At 45.8% G+C, this 24,675-nt stretch overlaps 1 protein-coding gene across 5 annotated transcripts in view; it reads right to left on the minus strand.

Annotated features, from left to right (window-relative positions):
- Positions 1 to 24,675, minus strand: part of SLC6A11 (solute carrier family 6 member 11) — a 626,328-nt gene that overhangs the window by 291,377 nt on the left and 310,276 nt on the right. For all 5 annotated transcript variants that reach the window (XM_073644516.1, XM_073644514.1, XM_073644515.1 and 2 more), the window contains exons 3-4: positions 5,555 to 5,689; positions 973 to 1,113 (exon numbers count right to left, since the gene is read on the minus strand). In XM_073644516.1, coding sequence (XP_073500617.1) covers positions 973 to 1,113; positions 5,555 to 5,689 — 276 coding nt within the window. The remainder of the gene's footprint in view (positions 1 to 972; positions 1,114 to 5,554; positions 5,690 to 24,675) is intronic.

A 24,675-nucleotide genomic window follows, 5' to 3' on the forward strand; every position in this document is an offset into this window, starting at 1 on the left:
GTCTCAACTTCGCTAATGGTTAAAATTTCAAAGTGCTTGTGCAAACAAGCAACTTTGCAATGTAAATCTTATTAAATATATTATTTCCATTCTCAGGAACGGAGTGATTTCGGTTCAGCAGTGCAACTATGTAACTTGTTTGAACTGATAATCTTCAGGAGCACACGGCTTCTCAGCAAACAGGAAGTTGGGAGGCTTGGAAGCGGTTTGCTCCCGAAGATAGAACTTCAGAACAATCCTTTAAGGCTATGTATCCCTTTTTAAAAATTTTAACATATCATAGTGACATGTCAAAAGTTTTAATTGATGGGCGTCTTGGTACAAAGAACCCTACCAATCTCTAAAAAGAAGAGATAGAAGCGCTCAGCTGAATGCTTTGATTAACTTAGCTTTGATTGACTTTGATCAGATCTATATGGAGATCTCAAAATTCCAACCCACACCGATCAAAACTTCTGTCATACCATTATGACATGTTAAGAGTTTTCTAAAACAAAAGTCATCAGATATGTCCACAAGTTCAGAAGCCAAATATTCTACACCAACTTCAGTGATCTATCTAGTCCAGTTTCTAACAGTATTGTTGCTTTTTGTATCAATTCCTAAGGGTTTAAAGTTCTTTGCCTACTGTAATTTCATCGGATTAATTATTGCTGACCTCCAGGGAATAGTTATGTATTAAAGCACATGGTTGACCATTTATATGAATGGCTACCAAATAATACCACATTTCATATACAGCAGACTCTGATATGGAAATATCTGTCTGACTAGGGCTTTTTCCAGAAAATCATCAAGCACTACAAACCAAAATGTATAACGTAGGTCTCTTTAATGGTTTACATTATACGTTTCAAAGTTAAGAAAATATGCCATAATAAAGTAGAATTTCATCATCACAATGTTGTGAATGTCTTTTCACAAGTCTTTTATTTATGCATAATGTGAAATAATGTGAAATAATTGTCTTACCTGTATTCCATTTATGTCCGCATGTGGCCCAGGGCAACTCAGCAGAAAAGCAATTAAATAAATAGAAAATTGCCCATGCTAATATAATGATGTAATAGACATTTAAATGGGCTTCAATCACTTGGGTTGCATAACCGATACCTACAAGGAAAAGGTGAAAAGAAACACATAACTACATCAATAAATATAATCTATTTAATGCAATGGCTTAAAGGAAACCTGTTATTAAACCTAATCTGCAGGTACATTTGAAACAACTTAGGCAGTCTAACTGCAGGGAGGAAATTAAGTTATATTTTCCCTGAAGTCTCTCGCCTTTTACTTACATATAAAGACTGTTTTTTTGCTTAAAGGTAGAGGTTAAGAAGTAGGAAGAACAATATTCATGCTGCCCATGTCCACCTTCCAGACATTCAAGTCTGGTCCATCATAGCAGCCAAACCATGGCAGTCTTCACTTCTGTGACTATCATTCTAAGCCTAGCATCCTGGTTGCCTCTGGCGTTCACTAGGCCACTCGCTCACATTATGTCATGCTATCTCTTGGAGCAATCTAGATGGGTGTCACGCGCTGTCTAGCGCTGAGTATCTGCGGTCCTAGATGCCGCTGTAACTTTAACTATGCTATTTCCCCTAATACTGCATGAGTTAATGCCAGTTCTATTGCCATGTCCTAGTTGATATGAGGTAATGTGTGAGTCTCCTCCCCTAGCCTTTAAGTAGCCTCTACTTCCACCAGGTGGTGCTGCTGATAGAGTTTCACTCTATACCTGGAAGCCATGCTGTGCTGACCTGTTTGTTTGTGCCGCTGAAGTCCTTTCCTTTTGCTGTACCTTTTTCAGTGGAGGGAGGTGAGGCGGATTAGCGCAGGACTTGTGGAGGAGTTAGGGCTTAGGGTGGAGACCCGAACCTTCTCACCATCAGAGATACCTTCGGGGTCAGGGCTATTTAGGGTTCTCTGTCTAGGGAGAAACTAGTTTTCCCTGCTCACCCAGCCCGTATCTGCCATTTTCTCACCAGCATTCCCCCTACAACGTGACATTATCAGCAGCCTTACCATTTTCCTTGAATCACTATGTCTCAGACTGCCTCAGCTGATGCATTTTCTCGCCTGATGCAGACCATCTCTGAAGAGATAGCTGGTCTACAAACTCAGGTAGTGCAACAGCTGCAGCAAGTAGTGGGTTACCTGGCATCGGCTCATGCTCAGGCCATGCCAGCACCCAAGGTCTCTCTTCTAGATAAATTTTCAGGGGGGCGAGACAATTTTTTTGTTTTCCATGAAGCCTGTAAGCTTTATTTCAGGCTCCGGCCCAGTTCATCTGGAAGTGAGGTAAAGCAGGTGGGGTTTATAGTCTCTCTTCTTAAGGGGGACCCCCAGACCTAGGCCTTCTCCTTTCCCGGCTGACTCACCATCGCTGCGGTCGGTGGAAAGGTTTTTTGCTGCCCTGGCTCAGGTGTATGGTGATCCTGATAGGATGACCTTTGCCACGTCTAATCTCTGTAAACTCAAGCAGGGAACACGGGCAGTGGAGAAGTACTGCTCGGTGTTTCGGAGATGGGCGACTGGCACCCAGTGGAACGACCCAGACCTCAGCAGTCAGTTCAGCTTGGGTTTGTCAGCTAGACTGCAAGACACTCTGGTTCAGTACACTGCACCTGAGTGGTTGGAGGCTGCGATGTCCCTAGCCATACGGGTTGACAGACACCTGAGGGAGAGACCAAGACCTACTTTGTCTCCTGTTCCTATCCCTGCTGATGAGACTATACCCGATGAACCCATGCAGTTGGGGGTAGTAGGTTATTGTGTTAAACCTCCTGTGGCTACTGTTCCTAAAGTGGGTGGAGCTTGTTTTTTCTGTGGAAAATCTTACCATTTTATTAAGGTTTGTCCACTTCGCTGGAAGACAACCATGCAGTCTCAGAAGCCGCCTACCTCGGTTCGTTCGGGAGGAGATGACCAGAAGGTTTATATTTCCTTCCTCGCTAGGTCTCCTTTCACGCAATCTGCCGAGGTTGTGGTGGGTGGTACAACTGAGACTGTACCAGTACTGGTTGATAGCGGAGCGGGTGTCAATTTGATGGATTTTCGTTTTGCTCGGGTTCATGGTCTCGCCAGCAGTGCTTTCGTGAGACCCATTCCCATCGCTTCGATCGACTCAGTTCTTCTCAGCCAGAAGATCCTCTCCCAAGTGGTGCATAATGTGAACCTGAGCATAGGAACTCTCCACCAGGAGGTCCTGTCCTGTCACCTCTTGGAGAACCTGCCCACTCCCATTGTATTGGGCCTTCCCTGGCTGGAGAAACACAACCCGGTGGTTGACTGGAGTGCTAGAAAAGTTGTTAGTTGGGGGCTTTCTGTGTGAGTAATTACCTAGTTACATCTATTTCTACCATACTGGTTGCATCAACTCCTACCCCACTACCAGAAGTGATTAGGAGTGAGCCTGGAAAAGGGGGTGGAGTCCGGACTGTGCCTCAGATTAATGGTGGGTCTAGGCATCGTTCCAGGAGGAGGGGCCGGGGAGGGACAGAGCTTCCTACTGTGCTCTCCAGGGGAGGGAGCACTGGACCCCGGGGGGACACTGCTGCTGTTTGCCATTCTGAGTGTCTGCCCTCTGACTGTAATCGCAGATGTGGAAATAAATGTGTAGGTCCAGACCTGAGCGTGAACAAGTATGTGAGGGTGTTGTCCAAGCACGTCAGGTGGAGGCGTGCTACTGGGGGTCCTAGCTCCGGGGTTATTGGTTCATTTAGGATATCGGCCATTTATAACCCTGTGTTATACCAACTCGAACTACCCCTAGTGTTGGAAACCTGTAACGTTTTTCATATCTCGTCACTCAGGAAATGTGGACCTTTTCCGGATGTGTCTGGTTCAGAGTCCGGAGGCCTCTCTTAAAAGAGGGGGTACTGTCAAGCGCTGTCTAGCACTGAGTATCTGCCATCTAGTCTAGATGCCACTGTAACTTTAACTCTGTTATTTCCCCTAATACTGCATGAGTTAATGCCAGTTCTATTGTCTTTACCTGGTGGATGTGAGTAAACGTGTGAGTCTCTTCCCCTAGCCTTCAAGCAGCCTCTGCTTCCACCAGGTGGTGCTGCTGATAGAATTTCACTCTATACCTGCAAGCCGTGCTGTGCTGACCTGTTCGTTTGTGCCGCTGAAGTCCTTTCCTTTGAAGTTGCTGTACCTTTTTCAGTGGAGGGAGGTGAGGGGGATTAGCGCAGGGCTTGTGGAGGAAATAGGGCTTAGGGTGGAGACCCGAACCTTCTCATCATCAGAGATACCTTCGGGGTCAGGGCTATTCAGGCTTCTCTGTCTAGGGACAGACTAGTTTTCCCTGCTCACCCAGCCCGTATCTGCCATTTTCTCACCAGCATTCCCACTACACCGTGACAACGGGCTTCCAAAGAGTATCAATAAACCTTGGGCACCAATGATCCTGTTGCCAATTCACCCGTTATTCATCTTTGGACCACTTTGATAGGTATTAACCCCTGCATACCAGTAACATCCAATAAAATCAATCAGTTTTTTAAATGCTCTGACTCAGTCATCTAGCCATCACAGTTTTGTCATTGATTCACTCAGACCCTTACATTTATCCATTTTTTCCAACAAAACAACTTCAGGACTGGCTGCTTACTTGTTGCCTAACATTTTCAATTCCCCAAAGGTGCTGCCAAATGGTGTGATTGGGAAAACTTCAGGAACTCTTCCTCCCATGAAGGGCCAATGGCTGAATAGTTGTAAAACAAAATTATGCAACCATTGGCTCAACGAGGGTGAATGAAACATCAGCACTGCCAATCTTATGTCAAACCTCAACAATTGCATTTGTACTGAATTAATCAATATTATTATGGGAGTATTGATTTGCAGGTCTTTGGTCCATCATCCAGGCCAATAATCACAGGAGCCCTGCAAATCTCCTTTCCCGGTGTTCCTGGATCTTGTTTTCGTTAGCCGGGCTACCTCAAAGTCATTACTGCAGCTTGATGCACACACGGCTTTGCACCAGACCGGCTAATCAAAAAAAAAGAGCCAGGAATCCCAGGAGGTAAGAGGAGAATCACAGGCCTCTCATCCAAAAGTTATAAATTACTGACGTGGCCCATCGACCAGAGTCCTACAAATCGATTCTCCCATCTTCAGTTGTAATGTTATGGCTGATCAATGTAAGGTGAGTTTTAAACACTTCTGACATACACGGTCCAAATATGGACCACAATATCTGGGACGGTCATGGGTCTCCAAACTCAAGCTCAACAGCCTTATACATAAATATGAGGCTGTTGAGTTCAGGTTAAGAGACCCACATCTATTGCAAATATTGAATTTCAAACTCAAACCATAAATGTTGAAAATATGAAATGGGCCTTCGTTTCTAGAAGTTGGTGATTACAATTGCATAATTAATTATTTTAATCATTTATTGACAGAAAGTAGATTTCTTGAAAATTATTAGATATTGTACAATATGTAACATATAGTAATGTTGTATGCTGAAGTTCCATCCTAGTAAAAATTGTTACTACCCACTACTCATCAGTCACATTAAAAGAAAGTCATACTATACCTTCAAACAATGGACAGACTTTTCTCCAGCATGTTATCCCTCCTTCACTAGTAAATTGCCCCAGAGCAGTTTCCAGGAAAAATACTGGTATACCACAGAATATAAAGAACACCACATAGGGAATGAGGAAAGCTCCTAAAATACAAGTATACAAGTAAATATTAAGGCTATAAGTAAAAATGTTATCGGAATACATACATTTTGTGTATCTACTCTATGGAATCGTTTGGTGATTTTTGTTGAAATTTTGACACCATAAGTGACACATTTGAAAAAGGTCGTATAACGATGAATAACTAATGGGACACGCATGTATGAACTGAACTCCAGCTAGGGGTAAAGGGAAAGTGTTGGATCAGTCGTTAATTACATTTAAGAATGGCTGTGTCACATAGTCTCCCGGTATCTTCCTGTAGCTACAGAAAACATAGCTTTATCCGATCACTTCAGTTTAACCATTTAAAGTCCACTGTCAATCTTCAACAGCGATATTTAAATGATGTCATTAGCACTGTGCCCATGCACTGGCTCCCATCGCCCCACTACACAGAGATTGAGAGAGACAGATGAGTTATCGTGGCAACTGAAGGTCCATGTAACTGCCATTTTAGTGATCCTGTGAAGCGTAGCTACAGGCTGGGCTTCATAGGAGAACTGCAATTTTGCTATATACTGCAGTACTGGGATAGTGCAGAATACAGTGTAAACGAGTAAACGGTTGCTGTCCAAGTCCCCTTAAGGAACTAAAAACGTCAGTAAAAATATATATATTTTTTTTATAAATATATATATACAGTATAATGATTTTGAGTGCTTGTATATATACAAAAGTGACCACAAAAGATTAGCAATTCAAGCAATAGTACCGACTGCTTGTGTGTCAATCAGAAATATATAACCTAAAATTAGACACATCAACCCAAGAATATGTAATTAAAATTATTAGATTTATTGGGTAATAAGAATAAAATGCAAAATATAACAAAAAGGGGAAAAGGGAATAAAAGACTGAATCAGAGAACACGGAGGGGTGTACATGTATGGCCGCATCCGTGATGGACTAGTATATATGATTAATAGCAGTGTGTATAAATATATCACATTTAAGATTTAGGGTGATCAAATAACAATTTAATTAAATATGAGTATATAAATAAAGTGCACAGTGCTATAAATAAGTAAATTAATTAATTAATATTAGCCACAACCGAATATCAGAGAAACATAATGATAATGCAGTTATTAATCATTTAATAGTATTTTAATACTAATCCCTTTTCCCCTATTTGTTATATTTTGCATTTTATTCTTATTACCTAATAAATCTAATAATTTTAATTACATATTCTTGGGTTGATGTGTATAATTTTAGCTTATTTATACAAAAGTGGTAGCACTAGTGTTACAAACATCATATAAAAAATTTGCAGATTTAGTGTCATTATGTCCAAAACCACTGATTTATCAAAATATTATTATTTAAACGGAACATTAAATGCTGAAAATAAAACAAAATCAGAACTCCAGAATTTTCATTTTTTGCTCATAATCAAAAAAATACAATTAAAAGAGATAAAAATATAATATGTACCGCAAAATGGTACTAATAAAACATCAGTTTGGGATGCAAAAAAGAAGCAGTCACACAGCTACATCAAGGGAAAAATAAAAAAAGTTACAGGTCTCAGAAAATGCCAAAACAAACTTCACATTTTTTTCATTACTAAAATAATAATAAAAAAACTGGACAAAGTTGGTATGGCCATAACCATATTGACCTGTTGTCAGATCATTTTTACATCAAAATGATCACCATAAAAACAACCCCTATCCCCTTCATAACCCTCTCCCCATAAAGGCAGAATTTTAGGTGGCACTGCAAGTTTTGCAATGTCATCGTGCTTGGATTTATTTTCTCATTTTTGACTACATTGTATGATAAAATGAATGGTGTTATTCAAAACTACAACTTGTCCTGCAAAAAAACAAGCCCTCATACTGCTACAGTATGTTAAGGCCACATTCTCACGTTCAGTATTTGGTCAGTATTTTCCATCATTATTTGTAAGCCAAAACCAGGAGTGGGTGATAAATACAGAAGTGGTGACGTGTTTCTATTATACTTTTCCTCTGATTGCTCCACTCCTGGTTTTGGCTTACAAATACTGATGGAAAATACTGAGCAAATACTGAACGTGTGAACATGGCTTAAGGGAAAAATAAATAAGTCATGGCTCTTGGAGCAAGGGGAACAAAAGACAAAAATGCAAAAACTAAAAATTCCTCTTTAGTCATTAAAGGGTTAAATAAATATTGACTGAACTTGACAATTTAGATTATCTATACCCTATTTTGTTGCCTTAAATAAAATTATCCAATCCATGAGAATTATTTCTAAGAGGTATCAGACTGGTTAAAAATAAATAAATACCTTTCACCAATGCCTTGCAGCCCCCAATTTGGTACTCACCTTGTTCCTGCAGGTCCCCAATTCCTGGTCCTGATTGGACTCACGCCCTCATTGGCTAAGGGGCAAGGATGGAGTTGTGTTGATTGGCTGAGCAGATATTTGTGTTACAGTTTGCCCATCATTGCTCAGGAAATAAACAGCAGCTGAGAGACCATAATTCTGCTAGCCTTTATTAGGCTTGTGCCTGTAATTGCACAACTCCAGAACGTGAGTGCATCTCCCACTACTCTACCTATATCTCCACCTTCCATTGGGTTTGTTGTGCTAGGATGATTCATATCTCTTTTTTTTATCTCATGCAGCATCAATTAGAGGAGACTGCAAAAGGCTATGTGCCCACAATGCTGAAATGAAGCAGAAATTTTCCGGAGCATTTCTACATGTCTTTGGCAGAAAAAACTCATGCAGATTTTACACGTGTTTTTGAAGCATTTTTGACGCGTTTTTTAAGCGTTTTTACTTGCGGATTTGCCATGCGTTTTTCCAATGTATTGTATAGGCAAATCCGCATGCGGAAAAGCACAAGAAATGGTCATGCTGTGTTTTTTTCCGAACCTAAAATCCGCGCAGAAAAAATCCTGACCATGTTGACAGAACTTGCAAAATGTCATAGGAAGTCATGGGATAAGATGTGCAATGCGTTTCTGCTGCATTTCCGGATGGAAAAAAACGCACAAAAAACGCACCAAATACGCATCGTGTGCACATAGCCTAAGAGTAGGAATGGGACCTGCAGATGATAGGTAAGGTGAGATGAGTAGATCTTTTGAAATTTAAAATCACCTTCTTCACTGAATTTTCCCCCAAAATGAAATTTGTGGCGAATAAATTTGTGCAAATCTCAATACTAGAAAGCTTGTAATTGCTTGGAAAATACATGTGGGGCAAAGGACAGAGCAAGAAAGATGGAGCGAGAGAGAGAGAACCCTGCTGATCATAAGAGCTTATGTGTCACCCCAGGCCAGGATGCCACAAATATTAAAGGCTGTGTCTGAGAGCAGGAGGGAGGTTCCCTGGTCAGGGACAATTAGCATACAGCACCTCCTGTCCCAGGCCAGTAGGGGGAGCTGGCTGCCCCTATAAAAGCTGGAACTGGGGGCAGGGTTAGAGAGAACTGGACGACCTAGCTCAGAACTGAGACTAGTCCCAGAGAAGTAGGGACAGTTCAGCTGTAGCCAAGGAGTCCGTGAGGCAGAGGAGAAGCTGCGAGCCACGGACATAGGCGACGAGACCTAAGGCCCGAGTCACAAGCCATACAGGTGAAGTACACGGCCAGCTCAGGGACGTGGACTATTACACCACGAAAAGGGGGATAGTCAGCAAGGGCAGAGAGAGAACGGTAGGCCTTCACACTCACCCTGACCAGTGGGGCTCGCCCGAATGCTCTCAGACACCCAGGCCCATTCCTACCCGGTACTCCTGTTGGGTCATTAGTAATACCTACAATAAAGACCCTGGACTGTTTGAAGCGGATTCTGAACTCTTATTATTGCGGCCTGCACTATCACCCCCAGCATTCACATACGCTGCCCTGAGGCTACACTCTTCCCGTGGGGAGTTATCCTATCCCTGTGCTGCACACCAACATCAGCCTCAGCGGTCTGCCTTGCAGCGGCGGTCATCCCTGACCGCAATCGACAGGTGGCGTAGTCGGACATTCATAACTCTATAAATAGACTGCCACAGTATTTGGTCTGACCACCCTGAGCCACGGGATCGGGTTGCCACTACTACCCCCATCATCGCACTGAAGCCCGGTTCCGGGTGCCCCATGGCCCAGGGGGCGAGTCACTTACACTCGACAGGAGAAGACCCCGCTGACCATAAGAGCTTACACTCTACAGGAGATAGAGAAAGGACCCTGATGACCATAAGAGTTGTCACTCAATAGGAGATAGAGAAAGGACCCTGCTGATCATAAGCGCTTACACTCTGCAGGATAGAGAGGACCCCGTTGACCATAAGAGCATACACTCTACAGGAGATAGAGAGGTCTCTGCTGATCATAAGAACTTACACTCTACAGAAGATGGAGAGGTCTCTGCTGATCATAAGAACTTACACTCTATAGGAGAAAGAGAGATGACACTGCTGACCATAAGAGTTTACATTCTACAGAAGAGAGGAACACACCCAGTGACTATGGAAATGGAAAACGGCTCTACCATGCATCTGTGCTCCACTGGGAACAACTGATCTGTAATGGCCCAGATACTGACCACCATTGTATAAGTTCTGATAATCTGCTAGATGTCATAACTGCAGGGCATTATGGAGAAGCCCACACTGCAATGCAAAAAGATATTTGTCCATACTTTGATGCTTCAGCAGTGTGGGAAATAGTGCCAGGCAAGTTCTTTATTTTTTTTTTGCGATCCTCAAATCTAATTTCATATTGTATGAATTCACTCAAAACCCAGAATTTAAGGAACTTTGACTCGAACTCAATCCTCCACAGATCAGTCTGTTCATCTCTATAGATAAGGTGTCATACAGACGTTTGTGAGTCAGGTATGCTTTACATTCATGTTTTTCACGGTTAGAACACATACACATTATAAGCTATGGGGCTGTTCATATGACCAAATGGTCCACAAAAACAGTCATGGATCAAAATTATCCATATAAGTCTATGGGTCTGTGAAAATCTGTGTGCTGACAATAGCTGAGATTGTAATATATGGGAGATGGTTTGTAATGTAGTAATTTTTTTTTTTTGCTAGTGAAAATCGCTGGTGAAACTTTGTTGAAAAAAAGTGACACTTCCCTTCCACTTCCCCATGTTTTATAAAAAATGAATAATAAAAATTATTGGAAAAGGAAAAACAGTGACACTGACCAAACACAGATGAAAATTGGATAAAAAACACTGATGAATGTAAAGTAAAAATCACAGATGTCTGAATGAGGCCTGAGGCCTCATTCACACATCCGTTCTTCTCATACGAATGCTAGCCGTGCTTTTCACAAATAGAACGCGTGTCTACAATAATAAATGAGGTCATTCACATATCCGCGTTTCTTTGAGGGTCGAGTGGTCAGCATAAAATCACTGAGATATGTTCGATTCAAGTGTCAGATCAATATCGGCAATGCAAATTTATGGGTCCGTAAAAAAATCGGACAGCACAATGACGATGACACTCAGACCAAACTATGATGAAACTTGGATGAAATTTACTGCTGAAACTAGGTCTGTTTTTTGTCTATGTCAAAAAAACTGACTTGAGAGGCTTAAGAATGAGTTGTACTTTTATTTTTTAACCAACATAAGCCCTTTTAGAAATAATTTTTATCAGCTTGAAAATCCCATTAATAACCTATTACAAAAATTATAACAGATTTATGTCTATAATATTCTGCAATAAATTAGGGCATTATATTAAAGTGAAAGAATTTTTTTTAGCTACATGCTATAATTAAATGCATCTTTTTGTTCTTTTCTAATTTATTTGACACGTTTAGAGACTTGAAGGATGGCTCTACAGATTTGTATGACATGTAGAAAACCTGCCTCCGCTATCACAAGTTACAATCTTGGAGAGGTAATTTACAGCCACACAAGTACAGAACTTTGCTTTTGAGTCATAGATATCAAAATCATATTAGAGACTACTGCAAAGTTGTACAGTTCCAGAAATGGGACCTTGGGCTGCCCAAACCACGTGCAATATGAATCAGAGTGGTATCTGCACGAATGCAGCTGCATATATTTTTCTCTGAAATGTTTTGGCATTTCAAAGAAAATATTTTTTAAAGATTTGGCCTGGGACCATAGCCATAGATGAGACCTAGTCCGGCTCCAATTGTGGCCGGCTTTTCTCAGTGCTGCGAGAGATGATTGACGGATCTCTCCCATAGCGAGAGACATGGGTTCTGATTCATGATGTCCATGGTTTGGGCTGCATGAATCAGGTGACAGGTTCCCTTTAACTCTTTCCTCATGACCTTCTTTTTAGCAACCTCTCTCCTTCTACTAAAGCAATTTAGAAGGACAATGTGGGTAATCATTGATTTAGTACATTTATAGCTGCTTGACATTTATGTCTTTTTACAAATATCAGAGCATGTGCAAGTAAGTAAGATGTGTCCAATGCCAATTATAATGCACCTAGGGTCCAAAGAAAAAAGACACCATATTATGAGCATTACAGATGGGGATCCGGCCGCTGGGACGTGCACCAATTGGCAGAATGCAGAATTGATAAGCCCATTATAATGGAGCGGTAGTGCACATTTTCAACCTCACCTCCATTTATTCTGGGCTTTTTCCAGCTGCCCTGTGAAGAAGAAAAGGAGCGGAAGTCAAATTGCCACTCATCAGTCCATTTTGTAACGGGTGATATAATTTTCCCAACAGAGATAAAAATTCCCACGATCAGCTGATCATTACAGGTCCCAGGAGTCAGAAACTCACCAGACAGCAAGGAATGACCTCTTAGGAAGCAGCCAACTTTTATTTTTGTTCTTTAATTGTTTCTCCTTCTTTCAGAAGCCTTTTTTTTCTCTTTTTCTGTTTGAATGAAAGCTTGTTTATGTTTGTGGGAGATTTTAAATTAGGGACAGGGTTCTTCCCTGTCCCTAACATTAAGGGTGTTTTGTTCTGCAAATTAGAACTAAGGAATATGAGGGAAAAGCTGTCCCTGCACTGAGACTCAGCTTAACCCTATGCTGGGATGGGTGCCCTATTCTTTATGAATAGCCCCACCAAAACTCCTGCACTGAAATCAAAGGAAGACCTGTAGGAAGGGGAAAGGGGTCCCTAAAAGATCTAAGGACTGGGAGCAAAAGCAGGAGACCTCCTAACAGAAAAGTTAGTTGCAGAAACGAAGATTAAAGGAAACAAAACTGGTGGAACAAGAAGTCCCAGGATAACAATAGTCCAAAGCAAGAAGAACTAAACATGGCTACTTAGCCAGAGCACAAGCGTTACAACACTGTTGTCCAGCAGGGAATGAGAGTCAGGTGCTGAGTAATAAAGGGTGCAGAGATCACGTGACCAAGAAACCCAGCACCAGAGGAAAAGACTAGAAGCCAGCAAACCACAACAAGATGGCCGATAGTAAAACAACATAGATTCTAACAAAGGGCGCTCTAGGTATCCCTGCTCCCTGGATTACTTCTGATGGTGAAGATGCTGAGGTCATGTACCTTGCTAAGTTCCAGAGTCAGTCCTTTATCTGTCCCCTCCCCCACCCAGGGAAGTGGGGAGTAGTAGTGTATGAGAATGCACAAACCAAACTAACAAGGGAAGGTGCACAGGAATAACTGAAAATACCTTAAAACCATACAAATATGCACTCACAAACAACAGAGAGGCACACCGGGAAGTATAGGAAGGAACAAAACTAAAGGAGAGGATGAGAATTTGCACACAGCCGAAAAACCTAGCAACATTCTTTTAGAACAACAATCCAAACGCTTCCTCCTTTATATAGCATTTAAATGATTAATAATCACTGGAGAAGGACATCATGGTCAGAAGAATAGAAGGAACAAGCCAAAGAGGAAGATCTGCAAACCAATGGCTTGACACTGTCAAGATAATGTAAGAGAAGACCCCGGAGGCCCTATCTAGGCTTGCAAGATCGATCTTCCTACAGATCATTCATCCATCAAGTCGCCATGGCTTGAGAGCTTAAATAAATTAAATTAATTAGTAGCTAGATCTCATCGATACTGTTAGAGGCAGGTTTCTGCTGTACAACACAGCATCTGCCCTTTGTGGAGTGGGCAAAAAAGACAGGGACTAATCTACTACTGACCAATTCTATATTTAGCTGTAGCTCAAACACTAGTGATGAGCGAGCACTAAAATGCTCGGGTACACATTGTTCGAGTCGAGCAAATTGCAATGCTCGAGTGCTCGGTCCGAGTAACGAGCCCAATGTAATGCTATGGGAAACTAGAGCATTTTCCGGCGACTTCCCACGGCGATCTGCAGAGGGCCTAAAAATTGCCCAAATCAATGGGAACAGAACTCAAATGATATGGGGACAGCATGGGGAAGACACCTGGAAGCTGACTAAGCTGACATTCTGACTCCCAGGTCAATGCTGTCAACAATGTTGTCAGAGGTATTACGCCACTTTTACAGACCCACAATAAAACATACAAAAACTAAACCAAAATGAATTATCCTGGGAAATATGTTAAGGAACATCCTTTCCAGGATAATGACTTGTATATAAGGCAAAATAAATATATAAAAACAAAAATGCTCCTCCAGACTTTGGGCTATGTTCACACGTAGCGTTTTTGATGCGTTTTTGCACTTTTGCATTGCTTTCAACCAAGACAAATGCATTTGTGGCACCCCGTGGGCCCGTTGCCACAGTAGTGCTGTCTCCTTCACCAGAGATGATATTACACTTGCAAGCAGGAGGAGCTCCTCACCTCAGGTAAACCCCACATGCACACACAAGTTCTGATCCCTTACCTGAAGAGGGAGCTCTACACCCTTTTTTGGGGAGCTGCCTTTTCTGGTTGGGGGGAGGAGTTAGTAGAGAGTGTGAGAGGGAAGGGAGAGGGGGAGAAAGTAGCAGAGAGAGAGAAGGAGAAAGTTCTGGGGAGCAGAGCACGTGAAGAGCTCACCCCAGGCAGCGGAGCAGAGGATGCCAGAGTCCTGGGTTGTACAGGGATTGCACGTCCCAGCAACCGAATCTGAGGGACAGGAGACTGCAAGTTTTCTGGCCACAAGCAGAAGCCCGGCAGCACAGCGGCATAACTAGAGCCTGGAGCTGCACCCAAGATGGCAGTACCCATTATAGGTTTGCACCGACTGCTAGTACGGAGCTTAGAGCAGGAGTGAAGAAGAGGGACTGCAGAGTAGCTCACAGGCAGCGGGGCCCGCAATGCAGAAGCGAAGCAGGCAGGCCTCCTAACCCACCTGATGGGGCAGACTCCGACTGCTTCTGACTAGCCCAGGGGATGGGGATGACTCGGTTACCCGGGTCTTTAGCCTTAAAGATGTCGCGGTGGTCGGCTCCCAGGCCCGTACCCTGGGGTCTCTCTTTAAAAAGGGTGGATAATTTGTTAAGTTTATAAGAGTTTGTGACGCCACCTGTGGCTTCTGATGAGGGTCACCAGCGCTGCGCAGTCCACTGAGGCCAATGATAAGGCAGCTCGATGGTATGGCTCCCCACAGGTGGAGCTAGGCCTCAGGGCAGAGTATGAAGGGGAATGCAGGACAGGCGAGACCCAGCCGGGTCAGAGCAAGAACAGGGACAGACACGATAGTCACTTCAGTACCTTTTACTGATGGAAATTCAGGCACGTCCCAGAGCACTGTAGGGTGAAGGGTGCATGTCAGGATCCTCCCCAATGAGCGGGTGTACAGCCTCCTGTTACTTGCCTCTGCTTAGTAAGTTTCTGACCTGCCTGGAGCTAGGCCTAACTTTGTCTCTGTCCTGCGCTGGCTGACCTTATGGTAGGGCCTTTTCTTGGAGTACATGCTCCTCAACTTGCGGGGCCTAGGTGTCTCCTGGCTCTGTTACGTATCAGCACTTTAGCGATCCTGGGACTTGTAGTTCTCCAGGGATTCCGGTTATATCTTACTGGATCATAGAGATCCCGGTAAGCTTTGGACCCGGTGTCTGGTAAATTCTTCGGGGTGAGCTAGTTAAGGTCCTCCGCCCCCTATGTACTAACTCTCTACTCGCCTTCGGCCTACTCGGGACCTCACTAGGCTACTCACACTAACGGCAGCTTGCCGCGCTTCACCGATCTTATGGCACCGGCACACCTAAAGCTCACTACTCTGAGCTACAACCGAGTCTGGACTGTGCTCCACTGCAGACTGACCTCTCTCAGGCTTCTTTACTGCAGGAACTCTCTCGACAGACTAAACTGCCTGGCTCCACCTTCCCTATTTATCTATCCCTAACGGGCTCCCTCTGGTGGTCTGAGGTGGAAGGTGGAGATGTGTGAATGGTTATGGGGGCCTCTTGTGGAGGAATCCATCAATGCACTTTTCCAGGATCTGTGATACCAAGCGCTGCTGGGCGTCACATTCCCCCTAGTTAAACTCAGCACTCCCGGGCTGAAGTACATTTTTATAAAACATTAGGAAAGATGAACAATACAAGAACAATCTTCCCTTTATGTGAGGCACCAATCTTAAACGTTACATAACAATATCAAATACAAAGTGTCCTCAGAACTCAAGTCTCTTGTGGTGATGTTCCCAGTCAGGATGTCCATCTCACAGGGTAGAGTACTTGATGGTTTTGAGGGACCTGTCCCAAACCCTCAACGTAGGCCCTGGGGTGGCTGCAGGGCATGAAGATCCAGAGTTGGACCTCCAATAGAGCCACTCCTGACAGGTTTTCCTTCTGAGATCACCTAAAAGGAGCACTCCAGGGAGCGCAATTATATACAAAAGCAGTTTTTGGGCTGCACATAGTCCTCAGCCACGCAGTTCTTTATTCAAATAATAAAAGAAGTCATTAGGCAAAACACAAGTTAATAAAGACATACATTTCAGAAAGTGCACAATTATACAGTACATTTCAATTTAATACACAATACCCCAGGGGTAACTATCTACATTTCAGCAAGTTAACTATTTACTGAGTGTACCTAGCAGGGGTTCTACCTCTCGTGCTATGTGCTGATCTGCGTAGTACCGGTATGCGTGAAGTACTAGTAGGTGCACTACTCCCCAATGTGTCAGTACTAGGTGTGGAGGGGCTATATGACTGTATTGACCTCACTACTGGGCTAGCAAGCATACCATTGGCTGGGCCTTCTTGCTCTGTTCCTACAGGGATAGTTCTTACGGGGATTCTGCTTGAGCAGGCACTTCTGCAGCACTTATAGGTTCTTCTTGCTGTGGGTAGAAGGTGAGTACAGGGATGACTACTGCTCCTCCTATTTGAGGCCTATCTGCTGGGAAGTCTCCTAAGTCAGTGTGTATCACCTCTTCTTTAGGCTCCTTCAGGATTGTGAGAGGCTCTTTTTCTTGAGGTTTCAGTAAGTCTGGACACAACTTTAGGTGGTCCCTGGACACTGTTGTAGACGTTTTTCCTCCATCTCGACTGATTATGCATTTCTTCTTATTGTCAAACCTTGATGGTAACACAGTGTAGGGTTCTTTTTCCCACTGGTCATCAAGTTTATGGTTACGTCTTTTTCTTTTCAATACTGTTTCACCAGGTGTGAAAGGTTCTGCGGGTGCGTTTTTGTTGTAGTGCGCTTCCTGCTTTTCTCTCACCCGAGTGAGACTGTCCTTGACACAAGCTTGAACTCTTCTGTACTGCTCTTGTCTGGTCGTGTCCCAGTCCTCAGTGGTCATATCAGCTTCAGGCTCAACAACACCAAGCTCCAGATCCATGGGCAGCTTTCCTGGCCTTGCCCGCATGAGATATGCCGGAGTGCAATTGGTGGAACTCACTGGTATATGATTATACAGATCCACTAGGTCAGGTAATAGGTCTGGCCACTGGTTTCTCTCCTTAAGTGGTATGGTCTTTAGCAGGTCGATGATGATGTTGTTCATCTTTTCGCACAGACCGTTTGTTTGTGGATGGTACGGTGTAGTTCTTATCTTCTTACACCCGTAGAGATGGCAGAACTCCTTGAACAACTCAGCCTCAAAGGCCGGGCCTTGGTCCATCAGCACCTGCTCAGGATAACCATGGGGTCTACAGAAATACGCTTGGAACGTCTTTGCTGCTGTCTCTGCTGTCAGATCTTTGACGGGGGCGACCACCAGGAAACGTGAGTAGTGATCCACCATGGTCAGAGCATAAGAGCACCCTGACCTGCTGGGGGACAGCTTGACATGGTCCAGGGCCACGATCTCCAGGGGCCGAGTCATCTTGATGGGTTGCAGGGGTGCCTTCTGGCCGCTGAAGTATTTTCTTCTAAGACCACAGGGTCCACGGTCCCGGCACCACCTCTCAATGGAGTTGCGCATTCCTACCCAGTAGAACCGACACTTCAGCAGGGTCTCTAGCTTTTTCCAGCCAAAGTGCCCCGCTTGATCGTGGTAAGCTTCTAATACCATCTGGATGTCTGTCTTCGGGACCACTATCTGCCATACCATCTCATGGGTTTTTGGATTAACGTACCTCCGGCACAGCTTCTCACGGTAGATAAACAGCCAGCTTCTCTCTTTCCACAGCTGCTTTGCTTGCAGAGATGCATCTTTCTCCAGGGAGGCACCTTCTTGGGTTATCAGCTCCTTTATGCGGCTGACAACCGGGTCACTGTCCTGGGTCTCTTTCCAGCTGTGGTGAGGCAGGGGGTTTAAAGTCTTTCCACGCTGCTTCCTGGAGGCTCGTTGCTCATGGATCATCCCACTCCGGTGAAAGGCAGGTAGCTCTATCTCTTCCAGGTCATCCACTTCTTCTTCTGTGTCTGACTGGTGAGGCATCCTAGACAAGGCATCGGCGTTGGCGTTCTTGCGGCCCGCCCGGTATTTAATTGTAAATTGATAATTTGACAGCTGAGCCATCCATCGTTGTTCCAGTGCCCCCAACTTAGCTGTTTCAAGATGGGTCAAGGGGTTATTATCAATGAAGGCAGTGAACTTACTGGAGGCCAGGTAGTGCTTGAACCTTTCAGTGATGGCCCAGACCAAGGCCAGGAACTCCAACTTGAAGCTGCTATAGTTCTCTGGGTTTCTCTCAGTCGGGCGGAGCTTGCTGCTTGCGTATGCGATCACCTTCTCTTGGCCATTCTGCTTCTGACTTAGGACAGTGCCCAGCCCTTCGTAACTGGCATCTGTATACAGCAGGAATGGTTGGCTGTAGTCAGGGTAGGTTAGGATCTCATCACCCGTCAGGATCTCCTTTATCTCCTGAAACGACTCAGCTTGCTCCTTACCCCAGTGGAACGGGGGATTTCTGCCTTTGGGGGACTGCCCTACCAGGAAGTCTTGCAGAGGAGCTGCTTTCTTAGTGTAGTCCTTCACGAACCTCCGGTGGTATCCTACTAGTCCCAAGAACTGACGCACCTCCTTGAGGTTCTTCGGCTCCGGCCACTTCTGGATGGCTGTAACTTTATCCGGGTCTGGTGCTACTCTTCCGGACTGACAATGTGCCCCAGGTACTGTACCTTTCTCTTGAGCAGGTGGCACTTTGAGGGCTTCAACTTCATCCCATAGCGGGACAGTGACTCAAATACCTCTGCCAGGTGTTTCAAATGGTCCTCGTATGTTCTGGAGTACACTATTACGTCGTCCAGGTAAAGTAACACAGTCTCGAAGTTGCGGTGTCCCAGGCAGCACTCCATCAACCTCTGGAACGTTCCGGGGGCAATGCAGAGTCCAAACGGCATACTGTTGAACTCGCAGAGTCCCATCGGGGTGGTGAAGGCCGTTTTCTCCCGATCCTCTTCAGCCACAGCTACTTGCCAGTACCCACTAGTGAGGTCAAGGGTGGAAAAGTAATTTGCAGACTTTAAGGCAGCTATGGACTTCTCTATGCGTGGTAAAGGGTATGCATCCTTATGTGCAATGCGATTTACTTGACGGTAATCTACACACATTCTCATGCTCCCGTCCTTTTTCCTAACCAGCACTAGGGGAGCTGCCCAGGGACTACAACTATCCCTAATTACTCCCGCCTTCCTCATGTCATGCAGCATTTCTTTTGCTTTCTGGTAGTGAGCTGGTGGTATAGGCCTGTAACGTTCTTTGATTGGGGAATGGTTGCCTGTGGGGATATGATGTTGAACCCCCTTAACCCTCCCGAAATCAAGTGGATGTTTACTGAACACCTGCGAGTATTCTTGAACCACCCGGTGTACACCCTGTTATTGATGGGCAGGAGTGGTGTCTGTCCCAACATGGAGCTGTTGACACCAATCCTCCACCTGGGTTGCAGGGTCATTATCCTCCACTTCGTCTGGTGAAGTTAAGGACTCCGCCTCGTGAATGCAGTTGTTATTGACAGCATGTAATTTGGCAACAGTGGCATAGCGTGGCAGTCTGACCTCATCTTCCCCTATGTTGAGAAGACGGACGGGCACCCTCCCATTACGTACATCTACCACTCCTCTGGCGGTTAAGGGCGTGGGTCTGTGCTCGGAGCAAAGGGGTTCTACTACCGCCTGGTAGCTCTGTCCTCTAAGACCTATGGCAGCTCTACATCAGATGAGCATTTCACTCATTGGGGGGATGACAATGGGTATTGGGTCTGTTACCCGCACTTTACCGATTTCACCGTCTGTTAACCTTACTTGCTGTTGATACATCAGGACTCGGATCTCCCTTTGCAGTGCCCTCCTCTGACACGGCCTGGCAGTGTCGGCTATTTGTTGGAGCAAGAACACAACTTCTCCCAAACACTTACCAACAACGTTAGTGCCTAGTACCATATACGGATTGGTGTCATCAGGATTAGTCTCTACTACAATTAGTCCCTGGTCCTTCAGCTCCACTCTCCCCACCTTTACAGTCACATTCTTAACCCCGAGTAGGTTAAGGGGGAGTCCATTTGAGGCATAAACAGAAAGATTTGGAGCTGGCGGACGTAGGTCTTCCATGGACCAGAACCTCCTGTAGAGGACGTCAGGCACGATGGTTACCGGAGATCCTGTGTCCAGCAGAGCATGTGTCGGGATCCCGTCCACTACAATGGACAGGAAAGGTCTTCCTCCGACGAACCTGTTGTACCAGTCTGATGGGCCTGTTGAGTTTACTCCAGGGTGTCGGCCCTCGGACCCAGGGTTTTCTCATTTAAAGGACAATTCTGGGTGGTGTGTCCGGTCTTACGGCAGCGGTAGCAGGTAGGGTCCTTCTGTGGACGGCGCTGGTCACTGGTCCTTGGCGAGGGTGGTGTTGGCCTCCTCCTCCTCCTCATCCAGAGGACATCCTCAGGGCTATCGGCTAACAGGATCTTCCCTCCTTCCTCGGGCTCCGTCTGCAGCTGCAGAGCACTCAGCACGGTGGTCAGGGTTTTACTCAATTGACGCACCTCAGAGCGCAGACTGTCCAGTTCTTTAGGGGACGTTGCTGGAACCTTAGCTTCAGCAGCCACTGGGGAAAAGGTGGGTGTAGCAGGCACTGGGGTAGCCCCACCCTGGTAACATTGGATGGCATTTGTTTCCAGGGGCTGCAGTCCTTTTATAGCCATGTCCTTAAGGTTGTCAAAGGTGGCATCTGGATGATCCAGGGACCACCAACGCACAGTCCTGCTCTCCTCTGGAGACCTCAGTCCCCGGACAAACTGTTCCTTCAGCATTTTGTTCTCATTTTCGATGCTGGTTGGACCAACCTGGTTCAGAGCCCGCAGGGCCCCCTGTAGACGCCAGGCGTAGTCCCGAACATTGTCCTCCGGCTGTTGGGAACAGCTGTAGAACCTCATCCGGAGGTCCGCCTCAGTAAGGTCCTCAAAGACAGTCTGTAGTTTTCGAAAGATTGCGGACACTGACTCCTAGTCTGCGGCCGACCATGTTTCCACTTCCCGCTCCGCAGCACCGGTCAGTTGTCCTAATACAACGGCTGCTCTTTGTTTACCTGTCATGGAGAACATGTCCAAGATACCACATATTTTCCGTTTGAATCCAGACAGGGTATCTGGTTTGCCGTTGTACTGGGGGAGCCACTTTGCTCCAGGAATGTACGGTAAAGTCATAGGAATGACAGGTGTTACAGACGCTGCTGGTGGAGCAGCGGCTTCGGCCTGCTCATCATCGGGCGCGGGCTGAACCTCAGGGACGTTGGCCGGCATGTCGGCGTTCTGCTGCTCGTCGGACATCTTGGCGCCCCCCTAGTTAACCGTGGCCTACCTTCTGGTTTTTCTTCCGGTAGGCCACAGCTCCGCAGGTGACGGTTGTCTTCAGGACCTTGCGTCGCTTGCGTCCTACGTCAGAGTGTTCAGCGACGCTCCTTACAGGACCTGGCGCTTCCCGATATGACGTCGAGGCGTGGGGTGTGTCCGGGGCTTCGCACTCTTTTGCAGGTACGCCCCTAATTTTCCCGCGGTTACGCCCTTCTTCTCGCTCAGCGGCCCAACAATGGCGGCAACCTTCACCACAACTTTACGTACACAGTTCAGAATAAAGGCTCACAGTACCCGGTGGCAACGGGCATAACACTTCATCGTTGCAGCGGGCACGCTATCCTGTTTGTGACGCCAGAAGAGGATGACTAGCCCAGGGGATGGGGATGACTCGGTTACCTGGGCCTTTAGCCTTAGGGATGTCGCGGTGGTCGGCTCCCAGGCCCGTACCCTGGGGTCTCTCTTTAAAAAGGATGGATAATTTGTTAAGTTTATAAGAGTTTGTGACGCCACCTGTGGCTTCTGATGAGGGTCACCAACGCTGCGAAGTCCACTGAGGCCGATGATAAGGCAGCTCAATGGTATGGCTCCCCACAGGTGGAGCTAGGCCTCAGGGCAGAGTATGAAGGGGAATGCAGGACAGGCGAGACCCAGCCGGGTCAGAGCAAGAACAGGGACAGACACGATAGTCACTTCAGTACCTTTTACTGATGGAAATTCAGGCACGTCCCGGAGCACTGTAAGGTGAAGGGTGCATGTCAGGATCCTCCCCAATAAGCGAGTGTAGGGCCTCCTGTTACTTGCCTCTGCGTAGTAAGTTTCTGACCTGCCTGGAGCTAGGCCTATCTTTGCCTCTGTCCTGCGCTGGCTGACCTTGTGGTAGGGCCTTTTCTTGGAGTACACGCTCCTCAACTTGCGTGGCCTAGGTGTCTCCTGGCTCTATTACGTATCAGCACTTTAGCCTGGGACTTGTAGTTCTCCAGAGATTCCGGTTATATCTTACTGGGTCATAGAGATCCCGGTAAGCTTCGGACCCGGTGTCCAGTAAATGCTTCAGGGTGAGCTAGTTAAGCTCCACCGCCCACTATGTACTAACTCTCCACTCGCCTTCGGCCTACTCGGGCCCTCACTAGGCTACTCACACTAACGGCAGCTTGCCGCGCTTCACCGATCTTATGGCGCCGGCACACCTAAAGCTCACTACTCTGAGCTACAACCGAGTCTGGACTGTGCTCCACAGCAGACTGACCTCTCTCAGGCTTCTTTACTGCAGGAACTCTCTCGACAGACTAAACTGCCTGGCTCCACCTTCCCTATTTATCTATCCCTAACGGGCTCCCTCTGGTGGTCTGACGTGGAAGGTGGAGATGTGTGAATGGTTATGGGGGACTCTTGTGGAGGAATCCATCAATGCACTTTTCCAGGATCTGTGATACCAAGCGCAGCTGGGCGTCACACTTCCAGGCTGACCGGACCCTCCTGGACTTAGTGACCAGTGTCCCCGGACTCCACAGCTTTCTCTGCAGTAAAGGTAACCGGACTGCATGCCTCGTGTCTGTCTTCTTCTTCTGCACCTCCCCGCAGCTGTGCTACCACCGCGACTATCATCACTGCTGCCGCCCTGCTCTCTGCACCCTGTTTCCCCTGCCGCCATCTTTCATATTAGCTTTCTCAGTCCCCGGGGGCCCGCTTCACCTGTAAGAAGTGTTTCATCTCAGCTGCTATACCATCTATCCCCTAGGGCCCACACAGCAGCTCTGGTAATCTCGGACCAGGCACCACAGGTGGCGTCACATAAAGACTACAAATCCCCTGTAAATACTCCCTTCATCTGCTCGGCCAGGGCCACGGAGCTGGGCCACCGCTGCCGTGACCTCTCTGGAAGACTGCCGGCCCAGCTACCGAGTACCCTAGGCCCTCACGGCCGCTGCACATTCACAGGAAATGTCATATTAACATTTTACAACCTTATCTGGCCATGTGGTGTGTGACACATCATCAGACACATCCTGTTTCATTTAAGGAGGGACTCTGAAAGTCACAAAGCCTATTTTTATAGGGCTATCAGGTGGCCCTTACTATTCTTAAGGGCTGCCAAAAATTTGGATGCAACCCATACCCCTTTGAAGAGAAATAGAGGAGGGTCTCAGTAAACAAAGTGTTCCTGTTATAGAGGAGTGGGTCTCCGATGGTGGTAATGCCCATGCTGTGACTGCAAGGGCTGACAAAATTTGGGTAAAACCTCACTAACTATTTAAAGACACATAGACCTGGGCCACAGTAATGACATGTTCCCATTAGAAATGAGAGTGTCTGCTATACAGTTATAGGGAATGCAGTGAGTCCAATGGCTACCAAAATTTAGGAAAAACCCCACTAAAAATTTTAAGTCATATAGAGCTGGGTCACAGTAACGATATGTTCCCATTAGATAGGAGAGGGTCTGCTATACAGTTATACGGTATGCAGTGAGTCCAATGGCTGCCAAAATTTAGTAAGAACCCCACTAACAATTTAAAGACACATACAGCTGGGCAACAGTAACGAGTACGACATGTTCCCATTAGAAAGGAGAGGGTCTGCTATACAGTTATAGGGTATGCAGTGAGTCCAACGCTGTCAAAATTTAGGAAAAACCCCACTAAAAATTTAAAGTCATATAGAGCTGGGTCACAGTAACGATATGTTCCCATTAGAAAGGAGGGGGTCTCCTATGCTGTTTGCCTATGCAGTGACTGCAATGGCTGTCAAAAATTTGAAGGCACTCCGATGCCCCTTGCAAGAGACGTAGAGGTCAGAGGGTCTCCTGAAAACAATTTTCCCATTATTAGGAAGTGTGTCTTCCATACTGTTTGCCTATGCAGAGAAGCAACGGCTGCCAAAAATTTGGAGGAACTTCAATGCCTCTTGCAAGAGACGTA

Source organism: Phyllobates terribilis, unplaced genomic scaffold (assembly GCF_046119375.1).
Source record: "Phyllobates terribilis strain yellow unplaced genomic scaffold, ASM4611937v1 Scaffold_8__6_contigs__length_399053987, whole genome shotgun sequence".
Lineage (NCBI taxonomy): Eukaryota > Metazoa > Chordata > Amphibia > Anura > Dendrobatidae > Phyllobates > Phyllobates terribilis.